The sequence below is a fragment of the Aulonocara stuartgranti genome (genome assembly GCF_965226115.1).
Source record: "Aulonocara stuartgranti genome assembly, chromosome: 8".
Taxonomy (NCBI): domain Eukaryota; kingdom Metazoa; phylum Chordata; class Actinopteri; order Cichliformes; family Cichlidae; genus Aulonocara; species Aulonocara stuartgranti.
Genome location: NC_138959.1, coordinates 25357486 through 25370571, shown reverse-complemented (window position 1 = coordinate 25370571; position 13086 = coordinate 25357486). Strand labels below are relative to the sequence as shown.

At 42.4% G+C, this 13086-nt stretch overlaps 1 protein-coding gene across 2 annotated transcripts; it reads right to left on the bottom strand.

Annotated features, from left to right (window-relative positions):
* Positions 1 to 2487: 2487 nt before the first annotated feature.
* Positions 2488 to 13000, bottom strand: LOC309712878 (uncharacterized protein). Of its 2 annotated transcripts, none has more exons than XR_014278434.1 (5): positions 12914 to 13000; positions 6531 to 6581; positions 3868 to 3956; positions 3691 to 3716; positions 2488 to 2667 (listed from the first exon to the last, which is right to left on the bottom strand). XR_014278434.1 is itself a non-coding variant. In XM_082544044.1 (5 exons), exons 1-5 carry the CDS (start codon positions 12972 to 12974, stop codon positions 2596 to 2598), a joined length of 318 nt encoding a protein of 105 aa, XP_082400170.1. In that variant the 5' UTR covers positions 12975 to 12994; the 3' UTR covers positions 2488 to 2595. The 2 variants fall into 2 exon arrangements, 1 of the variants encoding a protein (XP_082400170.1); XM_082544044.1 differs by having other exon boundaries at positions 3849 to 3956; positions 12914 to 12994.
* Positions 13001 to 13086: the final 86 nt, after the last annotated feature.

Sequence of the window (13086 nt, the reverse complement as noted above, 5' to 3'; positions counted from 1 at the left end):
GACACACTGGACTCTCTGTTTCTAGTCAGAACCTCCCCTAATCCCTCCCACTTATGTCACACTCAGTGGGACCACATTTGGCAGGCTCACATGAGCACATTTGCACATATAGAAACAAGCAGGTGAGCATATGTGTGTGTGTGTGCGTGGGTGCATGTGCATGCACCATCTCTGGTTCTGGTAGGAGGACTGGGAAATGTAATTTCCTGTGCAGGAAGGAGGGTGGGGAGGGGAGTGTTGTTTAGGTTGACGCTGAGCAAATCACACTTCCAGCTGTGGAGGACAGTAGCCACAGACCTCAATCAGGGCTTTTATTTTAGAACACACACACACACACACACATGTGCTGACACAGAAGAAGGAGGGGGAGGGTTGGTTGCAGACTCTGTGTGCGGGAATCTTTGCATTAATTAAATTTTTCCTAAAGCGCTTCACTGGGGCAGTAGTTCGTCCTGCTTTCACAAAGATCCCCAGACACTCGTGTTTAATATTGTGTCTTTGCAGGTCTGTGTGTGTTCATATCTCGAAATTCTGTAATTTTGTGCTGGTAACAAGATCGCCTATGAATTTTTGTACATCAGTCTTTCTGCTTGTTTGGACTGTTGGAACACTTTGCCGGCTTTTATCAAACCTCAGAAAGCAGCGCTAGGATGATCTGGGACATTTCTGATTTGTAGATAAAGGACTGAGGCCTCTTTAAATGCTCCTGGTCTGGCGACAGTTTGACCAGCCTGGATGTTCCTCTGACAAAGACGTCCCCACTTTGCGAAAGCTCTAGAAGCTCCTGGAGTCAAAATGTTGGCCAGTCACAGAATATGCAGTAAAATAAACAAGTACACACATATAAATAATCTAAAGATTTATATTCTCACAAATGTCTAAAGTGTGAATAAAAATATTGCAGTGGTTGAGCCAAAGGGAGAACAAAGCAGACCATCCAACCCAACCCATCAGCTGGCTTTGTTGAGTATGCTGAGAATGATGAGTAAGAGCTTCAAATGTGTGAATCTCTGCTCCATAGAGAGTGATACAGAGTATCAAGTAAACAAGATGCATACATTATTAGAACCATGCCACAACCAGCAGCACATCTCCTTCTAATCTTAATGGAAAAGGTGTAACTTCCAACACTTTCAACTTTTTTCCCCCAACAGTTTCTTTATAAGAACTGAAAGAGCTCAGTCACACTGGCCAGGGCAGTTTAGAAACAAAACAAACAAATGGCTCAAAGACCCTAAAATGGATAAACGGATAAAAGTGGGTCCATTTCTGCAAACAAACCCTTTCACTCACCAGCCCTTTGATTCAGTTCATTGCCTGTTAGCAAACAGACAGAGTATAAGCATACGGTGCAGGTCTATAAATGATATGTTTCTGCAGAGTATTGAATAAATAGGTGAAATGAGAGCTCAATATTCTTATAATGTTCCAGATGTTCCTAGTTTTCATCTGGGTGAAAGTGCAAAAGTAGTTCAGTGACTGTGTAGTAAACATTGTGACTTCAGGATTGACAACATCTGCATGTTATTACTCCGTGTCTGTGTGTAAGGTTTCCAGGATATTAGACGGGGTTTTTAATGAGTTCTTCATGTGTCTCTGAGCTGGAAAAGGCAATCCCACAAACCTGGCAAAAGACTCAGACTTCTGATTTGGGTGATATGGATCTTATAGTATGGACATGGAAAAATGCCAAAGTAATGGATCTACAAACTGAACACTAACTCTGCTTACAGTGAGTGCAACAATAGAAGACGTTTCACCTTATACATAATCTAAAGTGTTTACAATTTTAATATTGACATGTTATAATAATGATACAGGTCAGATATTCAAAAACAAATGTATCATATGTTATTTTATTTATATTCCTGTGCCTGTGAGAGTTCACTGTGATTATAGTCCAGAGACATGGATGTTAGGGTAACTGGTACCTACAAATTGGCAGATGTAATTGTCTTTCTAAGTTAACCCTGCGACAGGCTAGAGTCCTGTCCACGCTGTAGCACACCTATCCCAGTGTCAGCTGGGATAGTCTCTTCCCTCCTTTGCAACCCTGAACTGGGCAAACCTGGGTGATGTGGTGTGATTAAATTTAAGCAACTAGAATGCCAGAACTCAAGTGAAAGCTCAGAAACAGCATTTCATCATTATAATTTCATTACTTTTTGTATTTTTGTTATTACCCAGCCACTCGAGTGCAGTACTGAAAGGCTCCACTGTGGTTGTTGGCAAACATCGCCCCCTTGTGGAAAAACTGCCAGCTGCGTCTTTCCGGGTGCGTGGTGTTACATAATTTTTGTGCAGCTTGTGTGTCAGTGGAGCCTATAAATGATCTGAACCTATTTATAAGACCTTTAAAGCACACCAACGTTCCACAGACAAATAAAACACAACAAAAGCACAAAGCCAGTCTTCTTTAGATATTTTTTTTTATGAACATCATTATAACAAATGTTACAGAACAAGTAAAAGAGGTAAAACTCAGTGTTGAAATTCTGCAACAATTCCAACACTGAAAAACAAAAAAAGGCCGCCAGGTTGATGTTTCGCTTTTAGCAGGGTTGACAGCATCGTCACTGTGCCGGACCTCTGTCATCACACGGCCCTGGACACCGCCGCATCAGAACGTTCTGATTGGCTGAGATGGCTCAAAGAATGCAACTGAGGCTGTGGTTGAGAGCAGATAAAATTTAAGGCCATGTGCACCAGTTGATGCAAACATTTCTCTTTTTAAAAACTATTTAGACTCAATCATGTCTTCCTCACTGACATTTATAAAACACAACAGAAGACAGATGAGCTACACTGTGTTTATCTGAGGAGCTTGAAAGAAAGTGAGTGGACTTGTTTCCTTGAAGACGTTTCACCTCTCATCCGAGAAGCTTCTTTAGTTCTGAGACCAAATGGTGCAGAGTCCCAGCTATTTAAGCCCTAGTGGGAGTGGGAGTCACATGAGTGGCAGATCTACAGCCATCCCCTCTGTTCAAAGATCACAGTGGACATACATGGCATCTTTCACTCTTTCAAACCATCTGTCCTCTCTGAACATTGGCATCTTTGAAAAATTGACCTTTGACCTTTAAATGCAGCTGAGACAGCTGAGTCTTGTACTGTCAAGGTGGCTCTTCTATGTTGTGCCATGCATTTATGAAGTGGCTGTTGGGTTTCTCCAATGTAGACGTCTGAGCACTCCTTGCTGCACCGCACAGCATAGCATACATTACGTTGTTTAGTTCTAGCAGCTAGATAGTGTGCTGGTAAGACTACATTCCTTTGGAGTGGGAATTACAAGTTCGATTTCCGCCCGGTATACAGTAAGGGTCCTGGCTTGACCCCCCCATGCTAAAAAAACCAAACCCTGGAATGGCACGGCTATGGCTGCAGCTCGGACACAAGCATTACACTATATGTTGTACTGTGTATGTGATAAATCGTGATAAGTCGCTTTGTCCCTGGGATGTATCAGATTTTGCCTGAGGTTGTGGCTGGGTCTGAAGTGCACTGGGGTGCCATGAAGAAGCGTTGTAAGGTTTAAATAGCTCGAATGAAAGGTGAAACGTCTTCAAGTACAGACGCTTTTCTTTCCAAGCTCCTTAGATGACCATGACCTGGATGACTGAGAACCTACACAGACATGCGTTGTGTTTAGTCTTATTGTACACAACTAATTTATGAGGTTAACCACCCTACCTCTGAAAATCTTCTCATGTTGACATCTGTAAGGAAGCAGGGGGGAAAGTTGCACATTTTAAAGATGCGTGATGCATTTAATGTGGCATACTTTTGCATTGAAAGATTATTTTTGCAAGTAGTAAGTGGCTGTAATATAACCTCACAGTCCATCTCACCTTCATTGTTTTGACTCACTTGCTTCCTAACGATGCAGATCTTTGTTATAATGAATACAGCAACTAACAACAGGCCGATCCCACCTCCGATCAAAACATACTTAATATCTGAAAGAACAACCAGAGGAAGCCAAGCAGCCATTAACAAACAAGGTAGTGATGAACGATGGAGTAAAGGAATCCCAGTTAGAAAGTTTAGCTATAATTTAGAGAAGTAAAACCAAAATCCCTCACATGAAGACCGCTAGTACTGCTTTTTACTGATAGTCACTAAATGGCTCTCATTTTATAGACAGCTCTCATTCAGCTGTCTACAAAATTAGAGCTCAAATTGAAAGCTAATGCTGAATTACTCTGAACGGGGAATGATTCCTTTGAACTGTGCTTGGAAATAAACAAACCCACGAGACCTGGGTCACTCCAGAAAGCAGTTACACTCATGACTAAACACCTGCGAAGGAACAAAACACAGTTTGGGGAATGCCAGCTCATGTTTGCCCCTCCTGATATTCTGAAGAGTGTGTGTGCGCATGTGAAAGAGGAGAAGGAAGAGAGTAGATGTTTGATTTCACAACTTGTTTACTTCTTGTAGGAGTAAAGATCTGAGGGTCACGCTCCTCCTGCAAATTAAATTGCATCATCGGCGTTTGCAATTTGAATCCTGAACATTTCTAGGAAGCATTCAGGGAAATGGGCTACTGCTGGTCAGAGTGAGAAATCCCTCACAGGCAACTTCAACTTTACTGCCAGTTACTGGTACAGATGATCACTGATTCAGAACCAAAATGATGGGAAGATTCAATTGTTTAACATTTGAAATCTGACAAAGATTCAGGTGAATGTGCATGAGAAGTTCAACATACATCAGTAATAGTTCACAATCAACTATTAGGGAGCTGCAAGCATTGCAGTTTATTGTTTTTGGGGCTGCATAGTCACAGACTAGTCTAAAAAGCGCTAACAATGGGCATGTGAGCATCAAAACTGGACCATGGGGCAATGGAAGACTGTGGCCTGGTCTCATGAATCATGTTTTCTTTTACATTATGTGGGTGGCCGGATGCCGGTGCAGATTTGTCTACATTCCCTGCCTGGGGAACACCTGGCACCGATGTGCACCATGGGAAGATTTGGGCAATGTTCTGCTCGGAAACTTTGGGTCCTGCCATCTGTGTGGATGTTACTTTGGCACATAAAACCTACCTAAACATGGTTACAGACCATGTACACATTTTCATGGAAATGGTATTCCCTGTTGGCTGTGGCCTCTTACAGCAGGATAATGCTCCCTGCCACAAAACAAAAATGGTTCAGGAATGGTTTGAGGTGTTGACTTGGTCTCCCCAGATATCATCTTGAGCTTCTCTGGGTAGACAAAAAAGTCTGATCCATGGAGGCCCCACATTGCAACTTACAGGACTTGAAGGATCTGTTGCATATTAGTGGAGATACCACGGCACACCTTCTGGGGTCTAGTGGAATCTATGCCTCAATGGGTCGGGGCTGTTTTGGCAGAAAAAGGAGGACCAACACAATATTAGGCATCAGTGGTCATAATGTTATGCCTGATTGGTGTATGCACCCATGTAATATATGAACTAGAGTAATCAAACAACTTTCAGAACTTCGAAAGTTTATGTAAGTGCAGCCAGAGAAGAAGTTCAGTTTCTCTCCAGTTAATATTGCATCAGACTAGAATGCACATCAATGTTTCCATCTTAAATATCAGCTTCAGATGACATATCACTGCGACTGATGCAAAGAGATAAATACTGAAGATTGATCTTAGGCAGATGAGTCTGATTACACACTTGATGAACAGACATAAGTATCATGTCATCACATCCTGCTCATGCTCACAACAGCAACGATGACAGAAGAATCAGCAAAAACACACATTTAGGCTCAATGAAAGCAGCAGAGCATATAACCTGGTCTCCATAACGAGCTGATCTAAACCCATATGGGATAGGTTGGGTTGGGGTAGACCAGAGTTTAAGAGTGAAGAAAGTGTCCTTCAATTGACATTTGGGAAAGCATTTTAGGTGAAATCCATGTGAATTCTCTTGCGAGAGAATACTGTATTCACACCGGCAGTAAAAAATAAGAAATGGACTAAAAGTCAAGAAGGGGCTTTGTGAAACATCCTTTCGTGTCAATCAAAGATGAGCTGGCCTCAGTTGTGTTTTTTCTTTTTGTTTTGCTTCACCGCTGCAAAGCAGCAGTGAAGCATCAGTAAGCTTCAGTGCTCTCCATGCTCTGTAACTTTGTCACTTGCGTGAATTGAGCTGAATTAGGAGTGCATGAAAATATCAAACGGTGGATGCTGGAATCTTTTTTTGTTTGCACTCTTGTGTTTGCTATATACGGCTATTTTATGATTGAGATATTTAAAAAAAATTTTTTTTTCTGCAATCCCCAAATAGTAGAAATAAAGAAAAGCCACAAAGTGCAGATGTGTCCAGATATTTGACTGGTACTGTAAAATCAAAACAATCTGAATGGGTAGACTGGGTAAATAATTACTGGACAGACTGACTCTTAAATGATTGACTGTGAAATATAAAAAGAATGACACATAATTTAACATCAGTCAGAGAAATCTGCAGGCATTTTGCTGTCTTTAACTTGAGCTTCAACTATAATCCACCTTAAAATTGTTATGTTGTTATTGTTACCCACCTAATGTTTCTGAATCTGCGCCGTCTCCTCTCACACTTGTCAGCAAAAACTCTGAAAAACATTTTTTTCCCAGTGAGATTATTTTCAGGTCACAAAAACAGGCCGCTCAAGACAAACAGGAAGGCAGTAACGCCACAGTGAGGTCGCTTCTATCAGATAAGGCGTCTCAACGTTGTGTGCAGTTTACAAAACAAGCAATTGCACAACATTCATAAATGATGAGGTGTGTTCATGTAAATGCAGTGCTTTAAAAATAATGCTGGAGAATAGTAAATGCATTGAAGGCCAGTCTAGAACTTTGACTTGGGTTTTAACCGTTGAAGATATGAGCTATTGTCTAGCAAGCCTGCAGTGGTTAGAGAGGTTAACCTGACTCCTTCCCTCCTGCTTCAGATAACATAAGCTGAGTGTTATATAACAGATGTACTTTTAACAGAAATGCAGTCATTGATACTAATGTGAGGTATTGTTTACGTATATTTACTGTGGAGGGAGTAGTAACCATTATCTAGATTTAATTGGGAAAAGGTTGTTTCTGTGTCACTTTGACATACAGTAGACTATGTCAGCAACACGTTGCTGCACTGTGTTGAGGAGAGAGCTATTAACTAATCTATATATCTATCTCTATATCTACACTCAACAAAAATATAAACGCAACACCTTTGTTACTGCTCCCATTCCCCATGGGATGGACGTAGAGACCTAAAATTCATTCCAGATACACAATATAACCATCCCTCCCAAACAGTGGTCACAAATCAGTCCAAATGTGTGGTAGTGGGCACATCTGCTATATTGAGATAATCCATCCCACCTCACAGGTGTGCCACATCAGGATGCTGATCTGACATCATGAGTAGTGCACAGGTGTACCTCAGACTGCCCACAACAAAAGGCCACCCTGGAATGTGCAGTTTTTTGCACTATTGGGGGTCTGGGGACCCAGAACCGGTCAGTATCTGGTGTGACCACCATTTGCCTCATGCAGTGCAACACATCGTCGCATGGAGTCCATCAGATTGTCAATTGTGGCCTGTGGAATGTTGGTCCACTCCACTTCAATGGCTGTGCGAGGTTGTTGGATATTCGTGGGAACTGGTACACGCTGTCGTATACGCCGGTCAAGCACATCCCGAACATGCTCAATGGGTGACATGTCCGGTGAGTATGCTGGCCATGCAAGAACTGGGACATTCTCAGCTGCCATCTGCCCTGAACAATGTGAACCATGATTCATCCGTGAAGCGCACACCTCTCCAACGTGCCAGACGCCATCGAATGTGAGCATTTGCCCACACAAGTCTGTTACGGCGACGAGCTGGAGTCAGGTCAAGACCCCGATGAGGACGACGGGCATGCAGTTGAGCGTCCCTGAGACGGTTTCTGACAGTTTGTGCAGAAATTGTTTGGTTGTGCAAACCAATTGTTCCAGCAGCTGTCTGGGTGGCTGGTCTCAGACGATCTTGGAGGTGAACCTGCTGGATGTGGAGGTCCTGGGCTGGTGTGGTTACACGAGGTCTGCGGTTGTGAGGCCGGTTGGATGTGCTGCCATATTCTCTGAAACGCCTGTGGAGACGGCTTATGGTTGAGAAATGAACATTCAATGCACGGGCGACAGATCTGGTTGACATTCCTGCTGTCAGCATGCCAATTGCACGCTCCCTCATTGCTTGTGGCATCTGTGGCATTTTGCTGTGAGACAAAACTGCACATTCCAGGGTGGCCTTTTGTTGTGGGCAGTCTGAGGTACACCTGTGCACTACTCATGATGTCAGATCAGCATCCTGATGTGGCACACCTGTGAGGTGGGATGGATTATCTCAATATAGCAGATGTGCCCACTACCACATATTTGGACTGATTTGTGACCACTGTTTGGGAGGGATGGTTATATTGTGTATCTGGAATGAATTTTAGGTCTCTACGTCCATCCCATGGGGAATGGGAGCAGTAACAAAGGTGTTGCGTTTATATTTTTGTTGAGTGTATATCGATCGATCGATAGATATGTATGTATGTATGTATGTATGTATGTATATATATATATATATATCTATACATACATACATACATACATACATACACATACACCATCTCATCCAGCACTGATATTTCACAATAAACTATTGTGAAGTAATGGGCCAATTTGAACTAAAGTTTGTGCGACCATGTATACATAAAACAAAATACCCCACTCAGTCTTGTTATCCTTTAAGTTTCTCCAAGAACTCTGGGGGCTTGATGGTCCTGCGCAGTATCTTTGCTGTTCCTAGGACTGCGCTCTTCTGGACAGAGATCTCGGATGATCCACTCCCCCAGTTTGGGGCTCACTGCCCTGAGTGCTTTGACTACAACAAGAACCACTGCTGCCTTCCCCCATCACATCTTCTCAAGCTCCTCTCTCAGCCCTTAGTATTTCTCAAGCTTTCTTCTTCTTGATGTTTTGCCATCACTTGGTACAACTACGACCGTCTTGCCCTGCTTGTCCGTCACTTCTGTCTGGTTGGTTTGCAATCACCAGTTTGTCTGTATCTGAAAGTCCCACAGGATCTTAGATTGGACATTCTCATATCCCGTTATGACCTCGGGACTTCCAGGCCATACTTGGCATAGATGTTCCTGTATACTCTGCCAAACACTTAGGTGTGGCTGTGCAAAGATGTCCCTGACACAACCCAGCACATAACAGGATGAAAGATGCTAGCAGGCAGAGCATATGTGGAACGCCACAACCAAGGTCCTGTCTGATGATTAGTGCCTCTGCACTGTCCACCCATCGGTAGAATAGCTATCATAGCTGTCCTACACATCCATGACAGGCAGCACAAATGGTACATTCTAATCTGATCCAATTCATATTACTCAAATTGATAGTGGCAGGGATAACTCAGTAGGTAGAGTGGTGGCCCCATACACTACTCACCAGGTGCCCAATAGCTGCCCACTGCTTCACTGAGTGGAAGTTCCTTAAATGTCTGGCAAAAATTAACCTTAGGCCAGCTCTTGCCAAAAGTATTTATAAAAGTTAATAAGCAAAAAATACAGAGAGTTTATACCATTTATGTTTACTTCCTCTGTCTCAGGGCAGCTGGGGCTACAATGTAGCTTGCCATCACCAGTGTGTGAATGGGTGAATGACTGAATGTAGTGTGAAGCACTTTGGGGTCCTTAGGGACTAAGTAAAGCACTATACAAATGCAGGCCATTTAGCATTTTACTTTAGAACAAAAGGATAAACTTTAAATACCAGATTTATAATAGTCCTTTAAATGTAGTAGGACTACAACATGAACATGATAAAGGCCCGTATGTGCATCAGACAGTTTTTGCATAGCTGACTGATGTTTGTCTATCACCAAATATGTTTCACATTAGTAACAGTCCGGAATTTCCCCGTTATGAATGCCCTTTGTCCTGGCATGGCCTAGGCCTTAGTTTGCTAGATTTGATCCTGTTACCTATATTAAAACCACATTTACCACTTTGATTGAAAAACCTTTTTTTTTTTCCCAGCTTAGGCTGAACCAAAGCTCTTATTTCCACAAAAACAATAGAAAAAAAACAACTAAATTACTGAGTAATTCTTTTTGTATTTTTGTTTTTAGGGTTCATAAAAGTTCACGAAATGTCAAAGCATAGGTGATTACTACATGCTAGCACTGTAACCAGTCAAAGATAAGTCTGTTGCTTTGCACTAAGTAGCAGGCATAAGTATACAAGCTTGGGCTCCAAAGAAACTACATGGCAGCAGCCAAAATAACAACACTTAGGCTTTTTTTTCGGTAGCTGGTTGTGTGCCCACAAGTTTCAGTTACCCAATTCCTTCACAAAGTTTCAGGCCAACAGAAGGAGTGACATACATCATCCCTGTTTGGTGCATTAAAGCTGCAAGACCAGACATGGGCAGAGCACAGGAAGAAAACACTGAAATTTATGACACCCCTGAGCCAGGCACTCAGTCTCCAGCTGCTCCTTCAGAGGCCAAAATAAGTGGAATGGTGCTGTGTGAGGTTAAGTATATAACTGCAGCAGAGTGCTGCTGAAACAGAGCACACATGCTCAGCAATTGGCTCTCTTACAGATTGGAACCATGAGTCACATTCAAGGGGCAGCTCTTAGACTCGGTCTGCTGTTACCATAAGCCAGATGATAAATGAGAAGCAAAGGAAATAGATTTTCAGCAGAAACCAGCAAGTGTGGGTTAAATGCCTTGCTGAAGGATACAAGCAGTAGTTGGATGATTGTACGACTGGCTGTTACTGGGGTCAAACCTGTGACTCGTCAGGAAAAGATCTATGTGTTATTTATCGGTCTATGGCAATTGCTGCTTAACACATCCTGAGTGCTGCAGGACTGAGTAAGATAAAATTTCAAGTGAACAGACTGTATGACCTCTTATATAATGTGCCATATCCAGTAGTTACAGGAGGCACAGTCTGACTGTTCACTAAGGGTTTGACTCAGGTCAAATGGCTGAAAATATTAATACCATGTACATTACAAATTAACATAAAAAAAAACATTGCGTGAATATATCATAAAGGAGTAGATGGAGCAAACAGCAGAATGTGTAAGAGATATTCAGACTGTAATATTTCAAACTGAGACTCAAACTGAGACTCAAAGGCTATTTCATGGGCAGAAGTGGGCAATTCCTTCATTATGTCATTATCAATTAAGTAGGTAAAAGGTTTTTGAGTTAATTTGAAGTATGTTGCTTGCATTTAGAACAGACAACATGCAGTCAAAGGAGCTCTCCATGCAGGTGAAATAAGCCACCCTCAAGTCGTGAAAACAGAAAAAACCCATCTGGGGAAATTGCTACAATATTAGGAGTGGCAAAATCTGTAATTTGGTACATCCTGAGCAAGAAAGCACTGGTAAACTCAGCAACACAAAAAGAGCTGGACGTCCATGGAAGACAACAGTGGTAGAAGATCGCAGAATCATTTCCATGGTGACGAGAAACCCTTTCACAACAGCCATCTAAGTGAACAGCACTCTGTCTCATCTATGGATGCACCCAGTTAAACAAGCTTGTAAACTTTAGCTGATACCCCAGCACTCCAACTTTCTATCCAAATGAGGTCAATTTTGCCTCCAACAAATACTAAGATGGTAAAGGACGAAGTGCAAAATCAAGAATTCACAACCCATCTTAGCAGTGCACGACTAATAGTTGTCCTGTGGACAGATTCCTCCACCTGAGCTGTAGATCTCTGCAGCTCGTCCAGAGTCACCATGGGCCTCTTGGCTGTATTTCTGATCAGCGCTCTCCTTGTTCGGCCTGTGAGTTTAGGTGGACGGCCTTGTCATGGTATGTTTACAGTTGTGCCATACTCCTTCCATTTCTGAATGATGGCTTGAACAGTGCTCTGTGGGATGTTCAAGGCTTGGGAAATCTTTTTGTAGCCTAAGCCTGCTTTAAATTTCTCAATAGCTTTATCCCTGACCTGTCTGGTGTGTTCTTTGGACTTCATGGTGTTGTTGTTCTCAATATTCTCTTAGACAACCTCTGAGGCCGTCACAGAGCAGCTGTGCTTGTACTGACATTAGATTACACACAGGTGCACTCTATTTAGTCATTGGCACTCATCAGGCATGGCACTCATGTCTATGTAACTGACTGCACTCAGACCAAAGGGGGCTGAATAATTACGCACACCCCACTTTGCAGTTATTTATTTGCAAAAAATGTTTGGAATCATGTATGATTTTCGTTCCACTTCTCACATGTACACCACTTTGTGTTGGTCTTTCACGTGGAATTCCAATAAAATTGATTCATGTTTGTGGCTGTAATGTGACAAAATGTGGAAAAGTTCAAGGGGGCCGAATACTTTTGCAAGCCACTGTAAACAATTCTTGGCCCGCTGATACTAAAGAGCCCAAAGTGTGCCAAGAAAATATCCCCCACACCATTACATATCACTACCTATACCTACACTATTCATGCTGCTGAATCCCTGATTCATGTTGTTTCATAACTCTTTATCTACATCAAATTCTGTTCCTACCATTGTGATGTGGCAGCAGAAAGACTCATCAGACCGGGAAATGTTTCTCCAATCTTCTGTTGTCCAGTTTTGGCGAGCCCAATGCGAGCTGTAGCCTCAGTTTCCTGTCTTAGCTGACAGCAGTGACACTTGGTGTGGTGTGCTGTAGCTTAACTGCTTCAAGGTTTGCATTCAAAGACTTACTGTTGCCTTCCTAGAAGCAGTCTGTCCATTCTCCTTTGATCTCTGATCGAAATACTCTTCACTTCAGCACGTTATCTTAATCAAACTACGCTGTCTGATTAAATACTTGCATTAATAAGCCGCTGAACCTGTTCAGAGAGTATACATGTACAAGTGCATACAAGCATGCATTGTACTCACCAGTTAAAAAGATAATCCTGATTGCTGCCAGCAAACATCCACGTGTCTTAAACACTCTCATCGTTCTTGCTGTCTGCAACACACTCACTGACTTCTTGAATTGCCTTTCAGCCTTTCATACAACAACAAAGCATTTCCTGAGCTTGTGGGCTTCAAAGCTTTGCTGACTAAAA